At 46.1% G+C, this 26,336-nt stretch overlaps 1 protein-coding gene across 1 annotated transcript; it reads right to left on the bottom strand.

Moving 5' to 3' along the window:
- Positions 1 to 364: 364 nt before the first annotated feature.
- Positions 365 to 26,092, bottom strand: LOC127227741 (uncharacterized). The gene is made up of 9 exons (XM_051192087.1): positions 25,955 to 26,092; position 25,126; positions 23,093 to 23,250; positions 16,800 to 16,910; positions 14,745 to 14,829; positions 7,761 to 7,922; positions 4,508 to 4,696; positions 2,127 to 2,308; positions 365 to 650 (listed from the first exon to the last, which is right to left on the bottom strand). Exons 1-9 carry the CDS (start codon positions 26,069 to 26,071, stop codon positions 507 to 509), a joined length of 1,149 nt encoding a protein of 382 aa, XP_051048044.1. The 5' UTR covers positions 26,072 to 26,092; the 3' UTR covers positions 365 to 506.
- Between the last annotated feature and the right edge of the window lie 244 nt (positions 26,093 to 26,336).

Genomic DNA, 26,336 nt, shown 5'->3' with positions numbered 1-26,336 from the left:
TATTTTAATGAGGTACAAGACCCTCACATAGGTTGGTGTTATATTCTTGAAACTGTGAGCTCAATAAAGCCCTGTTCTTTATAAATTACCAGGTATTGGGTACTATAGCAACAGAAAATATACTAAGAAACTCACAATGAGTGAATATGCTAAAGATGGTATCTGCTTTACCAGAAGGTCCTAAGTGAGGGTGATGACCCCTAAGTCAGAATATAGGCAGCAGAGTGATAGGCATGCCCCCACTTTGTGGCACTGGGAGCTAGGGATGCTTGTTATGTAGCATCACTAAGTTATCCTGATCAATACACAGGAAGAACCAGCACCTGCTGCACTGAGATGCTACAAGGGCCACCAAGACACCAGGCAGAGTTGCACACTTTTACTGTCTCCCAGGAGAAAAGGGGCCTTGCTGTAAGCTTGTTCTAACTGTGACCTGCTTGGTAAGGCCGAAGCTCAATCTGGGCATGGTAATGTTGGTCTAGGTGATGGGACCTGACAGCCACCAGTCAGAAGTTTCTTCTACACATGACGGAAGAGCCAATTTCCCTATATTCATGACTTGTGATCCACATGTCCTTGAACATAGGGACAGAGCACAAGATGGAGGCACCTACCCAGGCACCATACTTGGAATATGGAGAAGTGGCCACCTAGAGGGAGGAGAAGGAAACCCACATCAAACACCACTCTAGACTAATGAGAACTCTATTCAGTAAACACACCTGCCCTAAGGCTGACAATTTAGTTAATCCCTAAGACCCACACATTAGAAAGAGGAAACTGACTCCTTCAAGTGGTCCTCTGACCTCCACCAATGTGCTGTGACATGTATGCACTTACACGTATGCACACACATGCACACAAAATAAATGAGGATTAAAAAAAAATACTGTTCATGGGGCTGGTGAGATGGTTTAGTGGATAAAGACCCACCCAACCAAGCCTGTACCTTGGTTCAAATCCTGGGATCCACATACTAGAAAAAAAAAATATTGACTCCCACCAAATGTTCTCTGACATCACACACACATGGGGGGTTGTTTGGGGGGGGCTGGAGGGGTGACTCAATGGTTAAGATCACTGGTTGCTCTTCCAGAGGCCCTGAGTTCAATTCCCAGCACTTACATGGTGGCTCATTTATAACTGTAGTCCCATGAGATCTGATGCCTTCTTCTGATATGTAAATGTACATGCACACAAAACACTCATTTACATAAAGTACCTAAGTAGAAAGTATTCCTTTGGAGGCTGGAATAGTGGCTGAGTGGTTAAAAGCATCTGTTGCTCTTCTAAAGAAACTGGTTCTGTTCCCAGCACTCACCTGGCAACTTACAACCATCTGTAACTCCAGTTTCAGGGATCCTACACCCTTTTCTGGCCTCCATGGGCATTGCATGCACATGGTGCACAGACATACATGCAGGCAGACACTCATACACATACAATAAAAACAAATCTTTTAAAAAGATATTCACTGAAAAAATGTAATTGCTGTGGATAAGACAGACCCACAGTGTCCACACTTTTGTGGGCAGACATCTCTCCCCAGTGGAAAAGATAACCTTTTAATTGGGAGGTGAGGCACATACTTGTGATCCCAGCACTCAGGTGGCAGGGGAGGAGGATCTAGAACAGTCTGGTCTACACAGGTTCATATACATAGTAAGATCTGGGGAGATGGGCTCAGGTGTGAGGACCTGAGTTCAGGATCCTCAGACCCCATGAATAAAGCTGGACAAAGCCTCTGTGTCCTCGTGAACACACACATGAATTCATAAGCAAAAGGAGCCTACATACTCCTCCTGCCCCCCTCCCATAGTCCCATCCCCTTTGGAGTATTCAGTTTGATGCCACCTTCTGAGCAGCTGTTCTATATGTCAGCACCCCAGCCCTGCCACTGTCTACTCTGCAGACTTGAGCCCCTTCCCATCTGTCACTCCTGAGACACTAGCTTAGCGTTTTGTCACCACCCCACCACACACACAAAGGATGTAAATGCCAGGGACTTCTGCCACTTTTGCTATTGGTGCATCCTCAAATGGAAAGAACAATGTCTGGAGCTTTAAGCCGATCTAGAGCTATGCGTGGGTCAGCCCTGAGGCCCCTGGTGAGACTCAAGCCAATACCTTCACACAGATGTCTGGAGAGACCAGCTTTGCTATCTCTCTCTGCAGCCGGAATCGTAGACCTGAGCAGGCACCGGTGCCACCAGATAGCATGATATGACCAAAAAGAGTCTTCCAATGGGAGTAGTCACAGGACGTGATGCTCTCCTGGGCCTGCATGTGGATCCCCGGGTTGTTTCTCCCTGGGGAACAATGTACAAGAGGGCTTTGGGATCAAAGGTCCCAATTTTTAGTATTGTAGACGATACCTTCCTAGGTTCTGAATGGCCCCAAGTGCCACCAAGAACCTCAAGGCCTGTGAACTTCAAGTGGGTCACAAATCTGGCCTGCCAGCACTATCACTGACAAGAGTTGACCTCCCAGGTCTCAGATGAGGTTGGTATCAACAGTTTTGTGGGTTGATATTGTACAGCAGTGTCCAAACTCAGTCTTGGAAAGTTCCACTAAGTAACTACTTTCACTCATCATTTGTTGTATAAGCAAGCAACTGACATCACCTTTGAATGATGGATGTGAAGAGCTAATACAATGGAGCGCCATCAGGATGTGCCTAGAATAGAGCTCTGACATTAGGAACCTGAGGCTGAATTCCTCCCTGGGATCCACCTGGCATCTGAGGAGTACTTTAATGACTTCCCCACACTGGCTGTATTATGCCTTTCATACTATGTGCTCTACCATGCCTACAAACCCCCATCTTGAGAAACTGAGGCAGGAGGATCACCACAAGTTTAAGACAAGCCTAGGCTACATAACAAGTTCCAGACTAGCCTGGGCTACAGACCAAAAACCTGTCTCAAAAAGCAAAAGCAGAGAAAGACTGCATGCTTTCACTATATAGCAGGGAAGACAGAGCTAAGCCCTGCTAGCCACATTTATGGGGAAATGGACAGACAACTTCAAGAGTTTTACCTTAGGAAATACTGGCTTTCCGTGCCTTCCCTAAGCTCTCATTTTTCCTTTCCATGGAGATTTCCTAGTCTATCATTTTCCTGATGTTGAAACAATGACTCACTGTGTAGCCCAGGCTGACTATGAACTCGTGGCCATCCTCCTGCTTCTGCATCCCAGTGCTAGGTGACAGGTGTGCACCACTACAGTGAAGGTGATCCTGAGAGTTAGCATTGTCAGCCTGAAGGGTCTAGCATCCCTGTGGAGACCAGCATCTGGGCATGCCTGAGGGAGTGTCTAGACTGGGTTAACTGAGGAGGGAAGTCCCACATCTTCCCATAGGCTGCGGTCCTGTGTAATATAAAGGAGAAAGCAAGTTGAGCACCAGTGTTCCTCTCTCTACTTCCTGCCCGTGGATGCAGTGTGACCAGCTGCCGCATGCTCCTGATAGACGGTGACCTTGTACTATGAGTCAAAATTCTTTTCTTAAGCTGCTTTGTCAATAGTCAACCCAGGACTCATTAAAAATCCTCTGGATGGGATAGCCTCTAAACTATGGAAACACATCTCTGCTGTGTTGGTGCCTTGTCAATCTCTAATCCCTGATGAAGTATGCTGGGCATCTGTTTCTATACTTGCCTCCTCCGTATTTTGTTTGAAAATGCTGAAACAGTTGAACTCATAACCTCTCCGCTCTACCACCACACCCTTCTTGCCACCTGTATTCCTTCTGTGCTGCTGTTTGTTCATTTTATAAGCCAGATTGTTTTCCGATTATTTGATCTTAAGGTCCTCTTACATGTTTTGGAGCCATTGTTTATCAGATTTTATCCTATTCTCTGGTCTGTCCTCTCATTGTTGACAGTTGCTTGAAGCTGAAGTTTTTTGCTTTTAATAAAATCGTGCTTCTCAATTATTTAAAAAAGAAACTCCATGGAGCCAGGCAGTGGTGGCACACACTTTAATCCCAGAACTTGGGAGTCAGAGGCAGGAGGATCTCTGTGAGTTTGAAGCCAACCTGGTCTACAGAGTGAGTTACAGCACAGCCAAACTACACAGTGAAATCCTTTCTTCAATAATAATAATAATAATAATAATAATAATAATAATAATAAAATACAAAACCCTCTGGCCATTTAGATGCTTAAAGCACTCACAAACTCTGGTTGCTTGTGTTTCTGCCTCCACCATCTTCATTGTTCCATTTCAAAGTGTCCTGTACAGTGACAGAGTTATAAATAGCACTCTACTGAAGAGAGTGGTGCTGTTGCTCTCCGTCTCATTTGTGATTAGGTGGAGTCAAAGGGTCAGCAAAGTGACAGGAGTGTAGGAAGCAGTTGAGCGAGTGGCAGCCAATACCAGGAAAAGGTTAGAGCAGGAAGAATTGCTCCTGAAGCTAAATGCCCTGCAGGCACACTCCGGGCACCTTTCTTCCCATGGCATGCTATGTGAGTGTCCATTGACCTGCTGTCCCCTGATCCTGGACTCACCTATGAGGCTGGTGTTGAAGAGTGCCTCTGAACACATGAAAGCCTCCTTCCCCAGACTGACATTTTTTCCATCAGGCAACTGGAATTTCTTCTGGCTGGAGGATGCTGCAGTTTTTGACATTTCCATATCATAGTCCAATGCCACATAGGAATGTTTCTCTTTCAGGTCCCGGACATACTCACGGTCAGCTGCAGGATAAGGGAAACCAAAAAGCAGGGACGTGTAGGGTGCAACTCATTAGAGTGGGCATAGGAAGGGGGCCCCGCTCCAAACAGCCACTGTGTCCATGCAACCCCTTCAGCATGGTCTTGGCCAGGCTATGGGCCAGGCTTTATAAGGGGGAGAGCATGAGGAAGTAACCCTCATGCTGGGTATCTTCAGCATTGCCTAAAATGCAACCTTGCTGTGTGTGATGTTTGTGGGCCTACAAAAATCCAATTTACATTTATTACCTGGGCATTTTGAACCACCACCATGTCCCTGACTGCAGAACAGTCTTTGTACACTGTAAATATGTATTACTCTCATTAGTTAATAAAAGAGCTGACTGGCCAATAGCCAGACAACAAGTAGGTTAAGCAGGACTTGCAGACAAAAAAAAAAAAAAAAAAAAAAAAAAAAATCCCAAAGAGGAAGAAGGGAAGGAGTCTCAGGAGTCATGAGGAGATAAGAAGAAAAACAAGATGAACAGTCCTGAAGGGTTCCTGCTTCATGGAAGAGTCTGCCAGACATTCTGCAGGACACAGAGAAAAATAACTGACAAACTGCTAATACAGATGCCCAGTTTAAAATTCCCTGCTTCACTGAGAAGTCTGACAGGCACACTATGGCCTATGGGCTGAAGATGGATACCCCAACATTACAGAAGAACTTCGGGGGACTGTCCAGGTAGCAAATGTCTCTGTCAACTCTAGAATTTGTATATTATCCTTCTGTGGTCTTTGATGGAGTTGAAGACACATAGTTATGGTTATAGTTTTCCTTAGGATTAAAGTAAGTTACTTATAAGACTTTAGAATCACAGAGAGAGCATAGATGATAAAATACTTTTTTTAATTCTTTGTAATGATAATGGACTAAGTATTGTAATTATAGTTCTTGCTTAATAACTTTTGTTATATGTAATTTTACTATGCTAAAGCTAAAACCCTTACTTTTATTTAAACGGAAAAGACGAGATGATGGGGAATGTTCCTCTGTATATATATTTGTCTTATTGGTTGATGAATAAAACACTGATTGGCCAAACAGGAAGTGACATACCATGGCAGATACTGCCACTAGCTAACCATAGAAGTCTGGAGGTCTGTACAGACAGGCAGGAAGTGATGTAGCTGAGCATAATCAAAATATAAGCAGGGACAGACAGGAAATTGCTCTCTTCTCTGCAGAGATGTAGTAGGCAAAGGAGATGGAGGGTCAGCATTCCCGGTAAGCAAAGACCATGTGGAAACACTTAGATTGATAGAAATGGGTTAATGTTTAAGACAGAGCTAGCCAATAAGAAACGCTAGTAACAGACCAATAGATTTATAACAAAACAACAACAAAAAAATGGGTTAATTTAAAATGCAAGATCTAGTTAGTAATAAGCCTGAGCATTTATAATTAATATTAAGTCTCTGTGTGGTTATTTAGGAACTCGCTGGTGGGACAGAAAAGTCCGCCTACCCCCTTCCCTTCCCCGCCCAACCCCACCTTGTGCCAGCTGGTCCTCTGGAGGACTGGCAGTGACCTGTGAGACCCCTTTTCTTCCTAGGTTTCTGACAACAGGTTTTAAGATCAGATATGTCTTTTGATTAGGCTTTTATGTTTTATCTGATGTCATCAAGGGACTTCTCTGTGCTGCTTACCTGGAGACCTCACCTGCTCTCCAGCCTGCCAGGGTGAATCACCTGAATCACCCACCACCATATCCTTTTCTTCCAACTACTCCTCCCACATCTTCTCCTTCAACTCACCCATCTCCTCTAGCCCCTCTTCCAACTCTTCCTCTACTTCATCTTCCTTCAGCTCTCCTTCCTCTTCCAACCCCTCCACCATCTTCTCCAATTCTTCCAACTTCTCCATTTCTCCCTCCAACTCCTCCACTTCCTCCCCTCCTGACTTCATTCCTCCCTCTCTTTCCTTCTTCTCCTCCCTCCTCTTCTTATTCATCTTCTCCTCCCCCTTCCTCCCTCTTCCTTTTATTCCAATTGCACACTCCTCTTTTTTCATCTCCTACCTTTTCCTCTTCTTCTTCTGAAACAGGGTCTCATGTAGCTCAGGCTGGCCTCCAATATACTTGTAGCTGAAGATGTTCTCAAGCTCCTAATCCTTATGCCTCCAACTTTAAGCACTATGATTACACATGTATGCCGCCACCCCTGGCCTAACCCAACCTCCTTGCCCGTGTCTCCTCCATCCTCTTTCCAGAGCCTGGGGGCCCCTCTATTCTTTCCCTCCAGCAAATGGTGCTGTCTGCGGCTCCCTTCTCTGTCCCTGGCTTCTGTGACTCTGCTGCATCCCAGTATTTCCCTCCTTCACCTGGTTTGGGTTTGGGTGAAACAATTCTGGGTCACATCCCACTTCTGTCATTTACTTGGCTAACTAATTAATTATTACTTAGAGGTGAATTAGTTATTCTTTTCATTTTGTCTTTTTGTGGTTTTTTTTCTTTTTTTATTTTGTTTTTATCCTTTTTTAAGCTTCCACTTCCTTCATCTGCACAGCATGGGAGTGTGCTGGGAGGAGAGGCAGATAGTGCACTCATGGATCCTGCTAAGAGTGGGCAGCCAGGAACAAGCAAGCACTCTAGCCTGACCAGTTTTCGCCATCCTCCTAGTTGATGCTATTCTTTAGGGCTCCAGGACTCAGCCTTCCACTCCTTGTCTAAGACCAGAAAGACCAATGACCTACTGGGAACAGGTGTCATACACACTGTATAAACTAAAAATCTAGCCCAGGAAGAGGGCACAAAGAGGGGCCAAGCATTATCCTGTCTACGCCCTTAATCAAAGACCCAAGGCCCTTGATCCTTATGGGGTGCTGGTCAAATCTCCTCTGCGATAGAGTAATTACATACACCCTGTTTCAAAAAAGGTGGATGGCATTAAGGCTGAAACCTGAGACTTTCCTTCAGCCTCTGAATGCACGTGCATGCGCACGCATGCGCGCGCTCGCGCACACACACATACATCTATACATACATGCACTGAAAATGAAGGACCTTATACACAGCACTGGTTTATGTGTCTGAAAATTGTTTCCTACCTGTGCTCACTAACAAGTTCCCACTGTCTGACAGCAGTCGCAGGAGGTACACGGTCAGATCTTGGCCAGCTATGTCCAGCTTGGTGGTAGACAGTTGCAGAGGATAGCCATTAATGATAGGCACGAAGTATGTCATCCCTTCTCCAGATTCAATAGTCATTCCTACATAAGAGAACATTCTGTCACCATGTGGGATACATAGCACCCCTTGACAATTGTTAGTTCTGTAGGAATGGATGGTGGAGGGAGAAATAACAGAAGAGAAGGGAAAGGGGTCAAGGAGCTGGCTTCTTTCTAAAGGACATGAACTAGAATGAAGGCCGACCACCCAGTTTGGATATAAGCCTGTAGGTTTTCTTGCTAAACCAAACATGCAATTTTACTAGTAGCTGCCAAAGAGACAAGAGAGGAAGTGTTGTCTGTGTCTGGGTTGACACTGGAACTCTCTGGGGGGTGTCCTGTATTGGGAAAGCCTGAACACAATGCCAGAGGTGTGTGCTTTAGTTTGCAAGGACCCCAGGTGTGCTAGTTCAGAGAGGGTGTGACATGGTAAGGGGCCTACTGCATATGACACAGTGGCTTCTGGGGCAGACTGGGGTCTGGGTGGTTATCAGCTCTTTCCTTTTCTGTAATGAGCCTGGGGATCAAGAAATGCACATTTCAATTAAGCCAAGTAAAATATATGGGGGCTTCCCTTTCTAGCTGTGACAGGGGACAGAGTTGGGCCTCTCTCACCCACAACAGCTGAGAATGACAGAATTTATTCCCAAATATTAGCCATCGTGCACCCATACACCATGGTCCCTGGGAGATGGGAGAAGAACACAGTAGGCCATTGTCATTCATGACCACAGACACAAAACTCCAAAGTGAAATTTTAGCAAATTGATTTCAACAACATGCATTTTAAAAGAATTAAATGGCCTTTGTTTCACAGCTCAAAATCAATATTAATTTATATGATTGCACCAATAGATACATGTTCTAGCTTCATTTCTGTTGCTGTGATAAAAAAAAAAAAAAACACCCTGACAGGAGCAGCTTAGGAGAAAAGGGGGTTTATTTTAGTTTACAATTCCAAGTCATAGTCCATCGTATGAGGAAGTTAAGGCAGGAGCTTCAGACAGCTAGTCAAATCAAATCCACAGTCAAAAACAGGGAAGCAAATACTTGCATGCTTGCATCCTTGCTTGTTCCCAGTCCATTTCCCCATTCATACAGTTCAGGACATCCTGCCTAGAGAATGTAGACACCACCTACAGTGGGCTGGGTCTTTCCCACATCAATTAACTTAGTTAAGATAACCCCTCACAGATACACTCTAAACAAACCCAACATTAGAGAATCCCTCACTGAGACTCCCTTCCCGGGCAATTCTAAGTTATAGCAAGTTGTCAAATCTAATATCACTATTCATAAATTGCACTTTGACAAAATCCAATATCTAGTCCTGATTAAAATAAGAAATTCTCAGTAAATAAGAACACAAGATAAATTACTTAAATTAATGAAGAAAATATGAAACCCACAGCTGATATAGTGTAAGGCTGAATTATCACCCTCTAAAACTGGGGGAAACACGAGGATTTATATCCTCACCACCTTCACTCAGAACAGTGAGGCCGGGGCAGTCAGTAGAAAAGAATGAAACAATTAAGAAAAACACCTGGCTTAGAAATAGTAAAGAAAATGTTAGTTGTCAAAAATATATTTACCACGGGGCTGGCCAGATGGCTTGGGCAGGTTTAAGGCACTTGCAACCAAGCCTAATGACCGAGTTCAATTCCTGGGACCTACATGATATAAAGAGAGAATCAAATCCCAAAAGTTGTCCTCCAATCCCACACATACACCATGGCACACACAATAAATAATGTAATTAAAAAATTTTAAGGTTATACATTTACCAGGCGGTGGTGGCACACACCTCTAATCCCAGCTCAAGGACAGCCTGGTCTACATAGTGAGTTCCAGGGCAGCTAGCTCTATACACAAGACCCTGTCTAAAAAAAATTATATATATATATATGTATATATATATATATATATATATAGAGAGAGAGAGAGAGAGCAATAAATCCTACAAAAATTAGAGTTTTAAGATACAATATCAATGTACAAAAATCAGTTGCTATCTGTGCAATAGCAAGGAGCAATCAGAAATGAAGAGATGGCCAGTTGGCCAGTGCCTATAGCACATAAATGCTGGGGATGGGGGCACATCTCTATAACCCTAGCTCCGGGTGGCTAGGGTTGGGGGAGAGAGAGAGGTGGGTCCCTGAAGTGCATTGGCTAATCAGCCTAGCCAATTGGTTAGCTCTAGTCTAGGTTCTGTGAGCCAAGACGCTGTCTTACAGTTCTAAGGCTTTTGATGTCAACCTCTATCTTTCATATGCACATATACAAGTACACAAACACACACTTGCATGCATGCACATGCAGCAACAAAAACTTGTGTGCACACACAATCACTGTATTAGTCTTTTCATCCTGTGACAATTACTTGAGAGAAACCATTTAAAAGGAGGGAGGACTTTTGGCTGATAGTCTATGCAATTGACCCGTGTTGAGAGGCTGAGCATTGTAGCAAGATCATGGGCTTGAGCAGATGCACTAACAAATGGAAGGCAGGAAACAGGAAATAAAGACAGGTCACAGACCGACCCTATAAGGACATGCCACCATGACTGCCCCCTCCAACTAGACCCTGCTTTCAGTTCCCATTGCCCACTAACCACTGTAGAATTGTGACTCCAACAAAATCAGAGCCCTCGGGATCAGTCACCACTGGAAACCTATGAGCAACAGCCCCACAATAACTCGAGCCTGCAGGGGACATTTCACCCTCAAAAACAACAAATACATCTACTTTCAACAGCATCAGAATGTGTGAGATGAAAGAGGCATGGCCTGGACACTGCGAGTGCTATCCCAGTGCCAGGAGGGACCTAGAGAGCTCTCAGACGCGCCATATGGTCCATGGTTTCTAGACTAGATGCCTCTAAGATTCCTGCTCTTTCAAAAGTGATCCATGCTTCCAACACAGCCTCAAACAAAATCCAAAGATGTGTGGGGCTGAGGATTTTTGTTTGTTTAGTTTTAGGATTTGGTTGTTTTCAGATTCCTTGTGAAAGACCTAGCAGAGCCCACATCTCAAACTCAAGAAATCCAGAGGGTAGGACAAACCACCTCATTTCAAGATTCGTATGAGCCATGGTCATCAAGACCATATGGTATTGACCTAGAATCAGATTAAAAAAAAAAAAAAGTGATGGGACAGGGCCATGAGCTCAGAAGTCAGCTGGGGCATACATGGAAAAGTAATTTTCAAAAAGCTCACAAAGGCATTTCAAGGAAGGAAAAGGAATCTTATCTCTTTTTAGTTTACAAAATGTGATGATGATCATGATGCTGCTGCTGATGATTTTATAGTGTTTAATAATGGCACAAAATGACAGGTTTTCCTGGGGCAGCTTTATACTTGTTAGTTTAGTCATGTCTATTATATACTTCCTCTTGTCAGCATCCTGGTTCCAAATAGGCCCCTTCTACTTCCTTTCTCTTAAAAAAAAAATCTATTTTTATGTTATATGTATAGATGTGTTGCCTTCCCCTCCCCCCCCCCGTGTGTGTGTGTGTGTGTGTGTGTGTGTGTGTGTGTGTGTGTGTGTGTGTGTGTGTACCACATGCCTACTTGATGCCCTTGCTTGAAAGACAGAAGAGGGTGTCAGGCCCTCTGGAACTGGATTTACAGATGGTCATGAGCTTCCACGAGGGTGCTAGGAATTGAACCTAGGTCCTTTGAAAAAGCAGCCAGTGTTCTTAACTGTTGAGACATCTCTCCAGCTCCTACTTTCTTTTCTTAATATTTTTGTTTATTTGAAATGTTGTATATTTATACAATGTATTTTGATCATATCCCCAGTTCCCTCCCTCCAGATCCCTTCATGGCTCACCCCATTACTCCCAACATCATGTCCTCATTATTTTTTGTTATTATTGATGACCCTCTGAGTCCAGTTAATGCTGCCCTTATGCACATAGGTATGGACATGCACTGAGGGACTAGGAGCCTAATAGCAGCCACATCCCCTATGAACGAGAACTTCTGGGAAGACGCTGTCTGCAGAGGATCACTGACTAACCAGAACTTCATTACTGAGGAAAGATTGGAATGTTGCAGGTCCAGAGACTAATTACCTTATCTCAGACTAGCTTTAGCTCCTGGAAAGCTAGCCTAACGCTCTGTTGGAACTAAAGTCCTGTGACTAATAGAAATTTTGGGGATCTATTGACTTAGAAGACCCACTCACTGGCTTCCACCAACCTAAAAGCTAAGAATATCATCTGGTAGCACCTTGAGCCCATAGAAAAACATCCCTATCTGTGGCCATACCACCCTGAACATGCCCAATCTCGTCTGATCTCGGAAGCTAAGCAAGGCCAGGCCTGGTTAGTACTTGGATGGGAGAAAAGTGTCCCCCATCTTGCTGTAACCGCCTCTCTGATGTACCCACTAAGGTGTTTTAAACTTGAACTTGCCCTGGTTTGTTTCCACAATGGAAGATAGGATTTGGGGTAACCTAAATCTGTGCTCCTGAGACATTGTCACTTAAAATGACTCCATAATAAACTATTTCATCTCTTTAAGGGGCTCTCTCTCTCTCTCTCTCTCTCTCTCTGTGTGTGTGTGTGTGTGTGTGTGTGTGTGTGTTGACACCCCAAAGGAGAGTGACCTTCCCTGCCTCAGCACTCATCCATTGTCCACAGCTAAGAGGGGCCTTTTCAATAAACACCACAGGAATACCAACACAAGTGCTTCATTCCTATCTTACGTGATACATTAAAAATCCACTCAAAATGGACCATAGAGCAGAATGTTAAACTAAAAATCTATAAATGTCTAGGAGGAAGCAGAAAGCCTTTGGATCCAGAAAAAATGAATTTTAGATGTGGCACCAAACAAGAAAACATTGATAAATGGGACTTTATTGAAAAGACCGTGGGAAGGGAAGTGGAACCTGGGTGGGCTTGTACCTCTGCATAGCACACATCTGATAAAAGACCTACAAGCAGAACTGGAAAGAGAGTGGTTGCAACATACAGGCAAGCTCATGAGAATCTGGTAAAACACCTGAGGATCGCTGTGCCACCGAGGTAGACACAGAGAGCCAACAAACACAAAGAGGGCATGCTCAGAGTCCTCGGCTCTGAGGGGAGCACATATTTAAAGCAGAAGGGGACACTGTGGCACTTCTAAGAGAATGGCCACAATAAGAAGACTAATCATTCCAAGAACTGGCAAGTGAGATGGTTAGTATCGTCAACTTAACAGGATCTAGACTCGCCAAGACCACAAACCTCTGGGCATGTCTGTGGTGGAGATTCCAGGTTGTGTTAGTAGAAGAGGGAGGACCCACCCTGAATGCTGGTGACACTATCCCATGGGCTGGGGTCCTGGGATGAACACAAAGTGAGCTGAGCACCAGCGTTATCTGTCTGCTCCTTGACTGTGGCTGCAATGTGGCCCAGTTGCCGTTTGCTGCTTCCCTGCCATGACAGACTGTGCCCTCAAACTGTGAGCCAAACTTTCCTTAAGCTGTCCTGTCAGGTGTCTTGTCACAGCAGTGAGGCGGGTGATACAGCTGAACTGGGGAAGAGCCATGGAGAGCCACTGCTGTTCCATATGCTACAGGAAGATCCACTCAGGCGTGCAAATGTTCATAAACCCCCAGACTGGAAACTTCCATCCACAGAGAAGCAAGCAAAGGCTTGGCTCACTGCCACACTACCAGGGGTCAGCAAGAGGAAGTGACCTGTTGGTGGTGATGACAGCATGGAAAGGACCTCCACACAGTGAACAGAGTGAAAAAGCAAGCGATGGCCACCTGCTGGATGCACTGTTCCATTCACAGAGTCTAAAAAACTGGGAGGGGCAGAATGGCACAGTGGGATCCTTGGGGGTGATTGTGGCGGTGGTTTGTGAGCACGTGCAAGCCCTGTTAATTTTATTCAGGAACACCTTAGCAAATCGGTTAAGAAAACCATGAGCATGCATTTTGGGAGCATTCTGTGTCACCAAGAGAAAGAAGGGAAGGAGTGAGAACAAGAGCCAGCTAGCTATGTGTAAGAAATAATTCATTACGGTCCATTTCTGGAGTATGGTGTATTCAGAGCTCCCCGGAGGACCACAGGTAAGGACTCCATTAGGCCCCTGCTGGCAACTGCTAGTTTTTAGTTTCTCTTGGGTTGAAAAGTTATGGTCTGCCAGGTGACTGAGATGAGTATCTGGAGGTGGGAGGGGATCTGGAGGGGACTAGGCTAAAGGAGAGGAAGATTTTAACTCTTTGGAGAACCAGCTTATGGGAAACAGGGCAAGGGTGTTTTTTGCAATCAGGGACCATAAAACCACTGCTTGAGGGCTAAAGCAGTTAAGAGTCTCTACTGCCTTTGCAGAGGATCCATCAAGTGACCCACTACTGCCTGTAACTCAAACTTAAAAAATGATTCCTAAAAAACAAAACAAAGACCAGTTTTTCAACAAATCATAGTCATTTTGCATTTTCTTCAGGCTGACACCCAGCTATAAAAGGTCAAAAAATAAATTGCCTTGCTGTTCACTACGAGTCTCCAGTGCTCTTATTATGAAGTGAGGATCACTGGTGTGTGTGTGTGTGTGTGTGTGTGTGTGTGTGTGTGTGTGTGTGTGTGTGTGTGTGTGAATGTGTAGTGCTTCCTCACATGCCTGCACATATGCAGGAGTTAGAGGACAATCCTCAAGAGTCAGTTCTTTCCTTCTGCCACGTGGGTCCTTGGGATTGAATTTGTATCATTAAACTTGGCACCATTACCTACTGACCCATCTTGCCAGCCCCTTCCTATGCTTTTATTTGTCAGGGAGAGGCTGCTTGCTGTGCTAAGCATCCCCAACCCTGAGAACTAGACAGTGTCTGGGAAGGATGGGGATCCCACAGGGCCACTCACCAGAGGTTCTGCCAGCTGCATACATGGAGAGGACCCCTTGATTAGCCATGTACATGGCAGGGACGTTGAAGGTTTCAAATAGGATCTGGGGAGGAAGATTGGCATGCTGGCTAGCCATGTGGCACACACTGCCCGGGTGCTCATGAGTGCCTCTTACAACAGGCTGTGGATCCAGGGGGACTAAGCCTGAGGTGGCCAGCACCTATCCCCAGATGGCTCTGCTGTGATGTGGCTGTTCCAGTTCATTCTGCAGCTGTGATAAAACACTCTGACCTAAAGCAGCTTAGGGGAGGAAAGGGTTTATTTGGTGACTACCTGCTGATCATGGGTCATTGTTGAGGGAAGTCAATGATGCATCAGGGCAGAAATCAAGGAGGAACAATGTTTCCTAGCTCACTCAAAGGTTTATGCTCAAGCTAGCTTTCTTATATAACCTAGAACCACCTGCAGGGATGATGCTGCCTGTAGTGAGCTGGACCCTCCTACATTAATTAGTAATCAAGACGATCTCTCATGTACATGTGCACAGGCTAACCTGATAATGGCAATTAATTGAGACTTTTTTTCAGGTGGCTGTGGGCTGTGTCAAATTGACAGTTATTGCTAATTAGGACACTGGTGCCCAGTTCCTTCTAGATACTTTTATAATGGATGGTGAGGAGACTGGATGAATCAGGACATAATAGTGAGACCCACTGGGGGCCCTACCTCTCCCTGGTCACTGGACAGGTGTCAGCATTGTGAAAGGGTTTGTGTTAAGGTCTGTGAGTTCATATTGTCAGCATGCTTTGGAGTGTATCTTCCTGTCACTAGGCACTTCAGTCTAACTCCTTAATTAGTGGCTCTTGGATACTCTGTTCCTGCTTGTGCTTGGCTGTCAGTCAAATAGCTAGTCTGACAAAGCCCTTGGCTTGTACCAGCATCTTTACACTCCACAGACACCTTGCAACAACTGGACAAACTGTCATTGCTGATCACCTTCATGGCAGAAAGTGCGGCCCCAGAAAGGGCTGCTTGAAATTGTTTATAGGAATCACTTTGCTGTGAGTATACCTGCTAGTATCTATCTAGACAAGTGATATTGAGTCAGGAGCTGAGGAGGTCAGGTGGTTGGTCCAAGGAGGAGGAAAAGACAGGATAGAGGAAGAGAGGGTAGCTCTAGCCATGGGAGCCAATCATTTGCTTTTCTGATCAGACTAGACTTGAACCTTCATCTCTTTGTGTCTCCATCCTACTGGGTTCCACAGGAGCACACCCTCAGCTCCAGCCAGTAGAGGTTGAGCTCAGCTACACAGCCCCTGCCTTCACAGTTCCTCATAGGCCTCTTTCTTGGTGCACTCACACTCTTATTCCTGTTCGGTTGTCTGCTACAGTTGAGGAGAGGACAGGCAGTTGGGCTGGGGACAGTCTCGCCCCTCTCTTGTCCCACTCTATCTAGTTTGCTGAAACTCTCATGGACATTGGATACTTTGGGGATGAAACCAGTCATACCCAGTCTTCAGGGTAGCCAGCCATGGCCATTTTCATGATCTTTCTGTCTACCTGGGGTGGGGGGTCAGTGGCCAGTTCATAGTTTGTCACTTGTAAACTCACACCCGCACTCTGATGGGTAGAACTGCTGCTTCCAGGTCTAGGTGGTCTAGGCAGATCATGCCTTGGCTCTGGGTCTGCATATGGGGGACTACTCACTGCAGGAGATCCCACTGAGCTCCAGGGTTGCTAGCCAGATGAGCCAGCTTCATCACCTGCTTAGTTAGCTTTCCTGTGTCCTCTATAGGAGAAGCTGAGCCTCAGGATGAGAAGAACTCTGACAGCTGGGGAGGGGCAGCTTCCCGCAGCCACTGCACTTAACCCCACTGCATCCTAAGGAGGACTCTGCCATCTGTACTCTGGCTGGAGTACTCACAGACAGGGATCCATCCTTAAACTCCATCAGCCCCCCACCAACTCCATCACGGCAGGAAGGACCAGCATGAGGCCAAAGACAGGGAACTTTTAAGTCAGGATGGAACAGCAGTCTCCCTTCCTTCCTCACCTGGCCCCAGGCCCCATTACCTGAGTTATTCTTGATTTAACTTCTGTGCTGTTTAACGGTGGCTCTGTTATCATTACAGGGTGCTGCTCAGGGGCAATGTGGAGGACCTGGTAGAAGGAGTGATGCAAAATCTGCAGAGAGAGGACAGTAGGCCAGATGTATGCTGTTCAGAGACATGCTGACTGTTACCTATCACCTATCTATTGATCTACATATCAGATACATGGATTAGCTACTTAAATCATCTTTCTGTCTTCTGTGTAACAATTAGTCTCTATAGACATCATCTACACCTATCTGTTCACCTCACTACCTGTTTATTGTCTATTATCTGTGCGTCTGTTTCTGTCTACTCTGCATCTGCCTGTCTATGTCCATCATCAATCTGTCACTCTGTCATCTATCTACCTATCAATCATCTACCCATCTAACTCAGTGGTTCTCAACCTTTCTAATGCTGTGACCCTTTAATATTGTGTTGATCACCCAACCATAAAATTACTTTGTTGATAAACCATAACTGTAAGTTTGCTACTATTAAGAACCACAGTGTAAATATCTAACATGCAGTATATCTGATAAGTGTGAGCCATGCGTTGAGAACCACTGGTCTAACAGCCTCCTATCTATGCCCATTATTTATTACCTACCTATCGTCTATCATCTCTATTATATATTCCTCCCTCCATCTGACAAATTGGTACAGTTGAGCTCCAGATATGTAGATTTCAAATCTAAAGATTTAGCCAACAAAGAATCAAAACTGTTTGGGGAAAAACTGGGGGCATGGACTGTAACTCAGTTGGTGGAATGTTTCCCTAGCATTCACAAGGCCCTGAGTTCCATCCCCAACACTATATAAACCAGGAATAGCAGTGTACACCTGAAATCCTAGCACTCAAGAAGTAGGGGCAGGAGAGTCAAAGGCCATCTTAAACTACCTAACAAGTTGGAGGCCAGCCTGGGCTACACGAGATCCTATCTCAAAAAAAAAAAAAAAAAAAAAAAAAAAAAAAAGCTGTGCTTGCAGTGAACATATTCAGACTTACTTCCTTGTCACTGTTCTTTAAGCAATTCAGTCCCCAGTAATTTGTGTGGTAACAGTGAAGTTTTGTAGCCCATCTAGAGATGAAATGGGCTTGTTTGGCACCTTGCAAGTACTGCAATTGCACATAGAAATCCAGGGATGTGGTTGTCTAAAATGCCCCTGGACCAGACTCCTTGTTTCCAAAGATGACTGAATTATAGACAGTACCTCTGGCTCACCATCAAAGCAAGATGTAGCATGATCCAGCCTCCAATGATACACCAAGCCTGAAGTTAGGGCATGGAGCTGTCAAGGGTTGGCAGAGGCTGTTAGGGGTTGGCAGGCCCGGGGATTGGCAGGCCCAGTGCTGTCTAAGGGTCTCTCAGGTCTGATGGGTGACAAATACATGCACCAGAACTCAGAGATTAGGTGGAAACAAAGGTGGTTTGGGTGTCACAGAGAAAGCCCAGCAATAATGGAAGTTTGCCACATAACATGTACCTGCCCAGGACCATCAAGATGACCTTAGTTAGCCTCCATCCTCATTTTTAAATGGGAAGAGACTGTCCACCACCTCATGAAGTTCAGGTCTCAGATGACAGGCTGACTGTTCACTCCTGTTGTAAGGTTCTGTCCTCTGAACTAAACTGCCATCATCTTCACTAGATCAGCTGTGCCTGCTTGTAAAAGTCCATCAGGACCAGCTTGTACACTGCTGACATTCCCTCCAGAGAGGATGGACAAGGTCATTAGAGTATCTAGCCACTCATGCCAATGACTTATATAATATTCTGCCCTAATTGCATTGGTCTTGGTGTTTCTGGAGAAGCTGGAGTATATAGGCTAGGATGGGTAGAGGATAGCTCCATCCACTCAGCCATGGGAGTAATGGTTATTTTTTGTTGTCAGCCTGACTATATCTGGAATTAAGTAAAACCCAAAAACTGGCTGGCACTACTTTGGAAGTTTTTTGCTTAGATAATTTGAAGTGGGAAAATCCACTTTTATTCCATTTATTTTGAGATGGGAAGACCCACCTCTAATCTGGGCTACACCTTCTGCTGGAAGCCTATATAAAGGACATGGAAAAAGGAAGCTTATAGTCAGACTTGCTTTGGTCTTCCAGCTCCCAAATAATGACACGGAGACTTTTTATTAATTGTGAAAGTTTAGCCTTAGCTTAGGCTTCTTCCCAATTAGCTTTTATAACTTAAAGTAACCCGTTTATATTAATCTACATTCTGCCATGTGACTCATTACCTCTCCTTAGTATTGTATGACCTACTTCCTCTGTGTCTTGTGGGTGAATTCCCCATGCCAGATTCTAACCCAGAGTTCCTATCTATGCCCTGAAGACCTGCCTATCCTCTTCCCGCCTAGCTATTGGCCATTCAGATCTTTATTAAACCAATTAGAAAGTGCCTAGGCAGGTGAGGTAAAACAGCAACTTATCTTCTGTTGTGGGATATTTGATATCCCGCAACAGAAGCTCTTGCTCTTGCTTGCTTGCTCTTGCTCTCATTGGAAGTCCATTCCTTCACTGGCATTAGAGCCTACTTGAGGATTCCAGAATGCACTGGAGACCAGCTGAGACATCCAACCTCAGGAACTGAACAACTACTGGTTTCTTGGACCTTCCGTTCATAGGCAGCCATGTTGGATTAGCTGGACCACAGCCTGTAAGTCATTTTAACAAATCCCCTTTTTAGACATAGAAAGACTAATTTTATATTTTTGTTACTCTAGAGACCCTGACTAATATACTGGGGAAGCCATCATCCATGCTGATTGAAGGCATTCAGTGTGGCTGTTTTTGGGTCCCCTGTGCTCCTTTTAGTAACCCCTCCTCTATGTTGTATAAGTCAGGCCAGTAAATTCACTGGTTTCCCAGGATGAACTTTTGTTTGTCCTTGGGAGAGGGTTGGCATTCACACCTCGACTGGCGATCTGAGATGGAAGGATATATCACCACTGGCAGCCCTCGAGGCTTGTCTCTTTGGCTTGCTGATGTCATCTTCTCATATGGTCATGCCTTGAACTCCTGACTCTTCTGCTTCTCTCACCCTGGAGCTGGGATGGTAGATGAATACCTCCACACAGCCTAGCCTTAATGGTCTCTGTAAGGGCCTGTCTTGAGCTGGATAACTCAGTGGTCAAGAGTACTATGTGCTCTTGCAGAGGACCTGAATTTGATTCCCAGTAGCCACTTGGTGGCTCACAATATGTAACTCCATTTCCAGAGGATTTGATTATCTCTTCTGGCCTCACAGCCACCAGGCATGCAGGTGGTGCATATACAGACATGTTGACAAAACAGTCATATACATAAAACATAAAAGTTAAATGTAAGCCCAATACTAGCTAGTTTTTTGTCAACACAAAACTAGAGTCATTAGAGAAGAGAACCTCAATTGTTAATCAATTGAGAAAATGTCTGCATAAGATCCAGCTAGAGCCGGGTGGTGGTGGCACATGCCTTTAGTGCAACATTTAGGAGGCAGAGGCAGGAGGATCTCTGTAAATTCAAGGCTAGCCTGGTCTACAAAACAGTTTCCAGGATAACCAGGACTGTCCCATAGAGAAACCCTGTCTCAAACAAATAAACAAAACAAACAAACAAACAAACAAAGGTCCTGCTGTAGGGTATTAATTAGTGATTGATGGGATGGCCTGGTCCATTGTGGGTGGAGCCATCCCTGGGCTGGTGGTCCTGGATTCTATAAGAAATCAGGCTGAGCAAGCCATGAGGAACAAGCCAGTAAACACCCTTCCATGACCTCTGTATCAGCTCCTGCATCCAGGTCCCTGCCCCATGTGAATTCGTGCCCTTATTCCTTTTGATAATGAACTGTTATATAGAACTTTGAGCAAAACAAACTTGCTTTTGGTCATGGTGTTTCTTCACAGCAATGGTAACCCTAAAATAATTCCTGTCTCAAAGCATTCTGAGAATAGGGCTAGAGACTCCAATATAAAAACTTTGGGGAGAGCCAAGTGGTGGTGGCACATGCCTTTAATCCTAGCACTCAGGAGGCCGAGGCAGGTAGATCTCTGAGTTAGAGGCCATCTTAGTCTACGGAGCCAGGGCTGTACAGTAAAACCCTTTCTTGAAAAACAAACAAACAAAAAAACCTTTGGGAACATATTGTGACCACCTACTACAGTAGCACACAGCAGGTTCATAACAAACAGTCCTAGTTATCCTGTATGAAGCTCCTGCCTTCCCAGTCAAGGGGAGGCCACATAGCACTCTGGGAGAGCAACTAGGGACAGCTCCATGGTTAAAGGAGAGTAGAGGACCCAGGAAGCAGATGGTATCTGTGAAGCCACAAAAGCCAGACAGGCTTATTCTTTGATACCCAGCCACTAACAACCCGGAACAGGAGAGTGACATAAGGTACTGTGCTGGGGATGAGTGAGGGACAGGATTGTGGATAAAGGATGGCCCCTCAGAGATGCTGGTATGTGGGTGGATACTTGAAACTATATCTAGAGGCTTAGGAAGAGCCAGGAACAGTGCCACAAAGGATTGGGAAGGCAGTTTGAATCACCCAAAAAACTACCGAGTGGACTGGTGACAAAGGCCTTTATCAAAATCTGTCCACCAGTGTGTGCTTCTCCTGCCCTGGTAGAATCAGCCACCATGATATGGCTTCATGTACCCTCAGAAGCCCAGGGGATATTGTATGAGGAACATGAGGGACATGTCTTGCTGCTGATGGCATAGTCCTTTCTAGCGTTTGTTAGTTCTTGGGCTCAATATGTCTATAAATGAATTCAAGCTGAACTATAGAAGGATTTCTGGCAGTTAGATTAAAAACTCAGGAACTTTTTGAAACTGGTTCCCAACTGTCAAAAGAAGTCATTTCCCTCGTCTGTGGCAGAAGAGACATGGCTCTCCATTGACATGTACTTACGGTAGCATATCAAAGTCCCCGCTGGCCTCCAGGCTCCCTCAGCCCTTACTCACAAATCCTTGTTAGAGATTTCAAAGCTTCCACGCTAGCATCCAGTCCCTTCTCACCTCTTAAGGCTTCCCTCCTCCCAGATACCTGTTTGCTCTCTATACAATGGTAAGAATTTCCCCCTGCTATCACAAGCAGTCTCCCTATCTCCACTATCTAGTCTCTCTCTTGCAGACAGCCCTGGTCATGCCCAGTCTGTTTCTTTTTCTCTGTTCTGGATTCTTCCAGATGCCTCTGCATATTCTCTCTCTCTCTCTCTCTCTCTCTCTCTCTCTCTTTCTCTCTCTCTCTCTCTCTCTCTCTCACACACACACACACACCAAAAAAAAAAAAAAAAAAAACCTTCCCCTTAACCATACCATAGGGCAGCCATTTTGGTGGTTTCTTTACTACACACACACACACCACACACACACACACACACAGAGTGCCACCTTCAGGACCCAAGCTGTGCCCACATTCCTGATCCACAGAAACTGTGAGGTTAGAAGGAGCATCATTGTTTCAAGCCTCTGAACTTGGAACTGACTGGTTAATCTGTGTTAGTGCATTGCTTTTTATCTGAGTTATGATCCCCACAACTCCTGTGTGGAAGCCCCAAGACCTCAGAGGGTCACCATCTCTGGAATACACTGCAGTGGGTGTCACTAGAAACACTGAGAGGAGCTGATATGGGAGTAGTGTGTCCCTGAGCTAATTCAGGTACTACACTAATAAAATAGGGAATTCTGAACCAAACACATATAAGAGGATACCCTGTGGAGATGAGAGCAGAGACTGAGGTAATACTCCACAAGTGAAAGAGTCCCCAAACATTGTCAGCAAGACTTCCAGAAGCCAGGGAGCAGCCTGAGGCAGGCTCTCCCTCAGAGCCCTCAGTAGCAGTCCTTGACCTTGAAGGCTGTGAGGCAACAGATGTCTGAGACTTTTGCTGCTTTGCTGTGGGATTTCATTGCAGCTGCCTCAAGTGCTCAGATCATAAGCAACACACCCTCAAGTGCAGGTGTCATGGACAGCTGTTTAGACCATTCTCTGTGTGTTAACTTATCCACCATTCCCTACCAGCCATGACAGCATAAGAACAATCATATCATCTTATTATAGACAAGGAATCTAAGGCTCCCAAAGGCCATGCCACATGTTCTGGTGGTGTAGGCACTAAGTAGAGGAGGCAGGACTAGAAGAAGTCTCCTGACTAGGACTCCCGAGGCTGTGACTATGGAGCCCTCACCAGAGCTAAGCCCCAACAGCAGATTCTCCCCTCAGTGCTGAGGCAGTGGCTTGACATGACAAGTCCCCTTCCCCAGGGGCTGTAGCTCACCTTCTCCACATTGTCCCAGTTGGTGATGGCTCCCCGGATGATAGGATAGTTTAGGTTCAGTTTTGCTAGATTATTCTGGGTCTCTCCTCCAATGAAACATTCTTCTTCTTCCACCCCCACCAGCAGGTTCTGGAAAACACAGGCAGGACAGGACAGTCCTTGAGAGTGGCAGGCTAGGGCTGGGCCCACTGCACCTGGCCTTCATCTATGGACATGAGCCAGTGTTGTGAGGCTGCTGGAAGCTGGCCCCAATCACTAGCCCAGACATGGAGGCTTTCCAAGCATACACACTTTCAGCAGGGTTACTAGCAAAGGGGCCATTGCCTGAAAGGTCCAGGGCTGCTGAGGGTCACTGTGGGGACACTCACACTGCAGGTGTGGAACTGAGGTCAGCAGAGAAAAACTGAGAGAGGAAAGGCATGGAGGCATATCCTGCACAATTGTTCTGCAAGGCTTGCTGGAAAAGGACCTGTAGCATGAGCTGGCTCTGGGGTTTCAGAAAGATGGCCTACTTTCAAGGTGGACTGAACTTTCCATGCTGTCAGAGGTGGCTGGGCATCTACCTCAGTCCACTAAGAAACAGACATTAAGATCAGAGCTGTGAAGATTTAGTAGGGAACTTGCCTGGTTAGATGAGAAGGGGCAGGGAGCCCAGCAAAGACAGAAGAGCCATCAGGCTATGCCCATGTCTGAGCCTGAGCACAGGAAAAGAAGGAAACAGGAAGGTGGGTGTGTCGGTGTACACGGACTGGCTCAGCAAGGTCATGGAGGAATCCCAGAGTCCCGCCCACTCATCAGAGGAGTCTAGGATCTCCAGGATAAGCTCATGCTTGAGCTAGATGGAAGCAATGTGCATGAGGCAGTAGTGCAACAGGGAAGAGGGGCAAGAGAAGTTGGGAGATATGGTGCAAGTGTGACAGGACAGTCATAGAGTTGGGCAATGTCGCCATGCTGCGATGCTGCGATGCTGCAATGCTGCGATGCTGCATGGGTGCATGGTAGCATCTATTGTCATGTAGCTATGTGGTGGTACTATGCTGCAGTACTACAGTGGTGCATGGTACATAGTGCAATGGTGCCTTGCTGCAGTGGAGCAGCACAGCAATGCTATAGGGCTGCATGGGTGCATGGTGCCATGGTGCAGCCATGCAGCCGTGTGGCAATGCCATGTTGCAGTATTGCAGTGCTATGGTGGTGCATGACACACGAAGAATGACACAATGGTACCTTGCTGCAGTGGAGCATCACAGTGATGCTGTAGGGCTACAGTAGCACCATGCTGCTGGCATGCTGCAGTAGAATAGTAGTTTTTTTTAGTCAGGCCTGTGTGCAAGGTAGCCACATCCAGCTGTACAAAGTGTGGTGTCCTCAGCTATCTTGTCTTTTCCACAGCTTTGGCCTTGGTCAGAGCCAAGATCCCTCCCGAAAGCCCTACCCACTTCTGTCAAGTGGAAGCAATTCCTTCTGTGCTCAGTGACCCCCATGCGCTGCTGGAAGCATGAAGATTGAGATCTCCCAGACTGGAAGACCAGTGGTTCATGGCATTGCCAATGTGTGCCTCCTTGGTGCTTTTCAGAGTGTGGTGATATGAGTGTGGGGACCAGGTCTGATTACCCAGCTTTGAAGCCATTTACTGCAACGAGGTAGACAGGGCTGAGCCTGGTTCCTGTCCCTGGGTGGCCTATGGGCCAGGACTGCAATGGAAAGAATAAATTTGTCCTTGTTCAGCCTCTCCATCCCCTCCAAACCTCCCACCAGAGACTAACCCCACTGCCCTCACACTGCCAGTCACCAGGCCTGGGTAGGGATCAGGGTCACGGAGCCCAGAGGACAGCTGAGTCTCATGCCTGGGAAAGGAAGGAAAAGAACTCTATTGAACATGGGAGCCACTCCTGCTGCCCAGGGCTGGGGAATATGGATGATGGAAGGCCAACAGAGCATATGGATAATGGAAGGCAAAAAGGGGGAGGAGGCAGGCCCAGTAGAGCTGCTTATAGCCTTCATGGAGAGTTGGACTTTTCCCATGCTATGACCCTCTGCTTCGTCCCACATAACTGACCCATGAGCACCGCTGGCCACATGTTCTTTGCACAGTGAGCCCCTTGCTCATGGTTCTGCATTCAAGGGTTCTGTGAACCCATATTCTGCAAATAGCATCTGCCATGACTTTCTCACTCACTGCCATGACACACAACCAACACTGCAACACCTCTCCTCTCTCTCTCTCTCTCTCTCTCTCTCTCTCTCTCACTGTACATGGGTACTTGGTTTATAACTCACACGCTACATAGGTCTGAGTAAGACTGAGTATGAAGATAAAGATTCAGGACTCTCCAGAGTTCCAGGCATCCACTGGGGTTCTCAGGACACACCCACAGATGAGAGGCTCAACTGCACAGTTAATGTACTTCCCCTCCCCTGGGGCTATGGGATGACTGTAGGTACAGTCCACATTAAGATCCTACGCTACAGAAAAAGAGACACTGAACTTCAGAGGAAGCTGGTGGCTATCAGGATAACAGAGGAGGAAGCCACTACCTGTGGGGAGGGGTGCTGCCAATCAACTTCAGAGGAGGGGTTCCTGAAGTGGGAGGAAGTCTGCCAGTAGCTCCCATTGGGACTAGAGGTACTAGACACAAAGAGGCTGCACCCAGAGACAGCGGCCAGTTATGAAGGGTATTGAAATGCCTGCAACCAGAATGGGAGCTGCTTGCTTATGTCCTCTAGTCTGTCCCTAAGGCCACCTTCTTGAGACATCTAACAGAGAGCAGTCAGTATGGAAGTCAGAGCATTGGGAGCTGTGATAGTCACAGTAACCAAAGCAACACAGGAGACTGGAGGATGAAGCCAGGTGTTACTCACGTTATGTTTCAGTTTCCCAATGATGGTGGGGAAGACACCCAGAGGTGCCTCACTTCCTGCAAAGCCCACCTTGCTGAAGCCAGAACCGTAGTCACAGATGAGGGGTGTGCGGTCCATCGTGCTGTGGTGATCTGGACACGCCTGCAGGGAGAGACCACTTCGGCCCTTGTCCCAATGGGTACTGTGTCAGCAACAAGATATGGGCTCCATGTACCTAGAGCAAGGTCTGCCTGAGCAGGAGCCACTCTGCAGGTGCTGTGATTTAGGAATGGAGAGCTTTAAACAGCTGTGTGCACACAGTCATGGGACAGACCCTGTGGTCTGGACAAGGCCAGGCCTCCCTAAGCAGAGCATCATGCATATGGGTGGGGATGAGGCAGCT

Source organism: Phodopus roborovskii, unplaced genomic scaffold (assembly GCF_943737965.1).
Source record: "Phodopus roborovskii unplaced genomic scaffold, PHOROB, whole genome shotgun sequence".
Taxonomy (NCBI): Eukaryota; Metazoa; Chordata; class Mammalia; order Rodentia; family Cricetidae; genus Phodopus; species Phodopus roborovskii.
The sequence above is the reverse complement of the archived record's forward strand: the minus strand, read 5'-3'. Positions and strand labels throughout refer to the sequence as shown.

Coding starts and splice junctions, on each gene's coding strand:
- LOC127227741 (XM_051192087.1), bottom strand. CDS start 26,071: ATGGACCGCACACCCCTCATCTGTGACTACGGTTCTGGCTTCAGCAAG. Junction 14,830..16,799: donor TTAAATCAAGAATAACTCAG/GTAATGGGGCCT, acceptor CTTCCTCCCCAG/ATCCTATTTGAAACCTTCAA. Junction 2,309..4,507: donor CTTCAACACCAGCCTCATAG/GTGAGTCCAGGA, acceptor ATTGTTCCCCAG/GGAGAAACAACCCGGGGATC.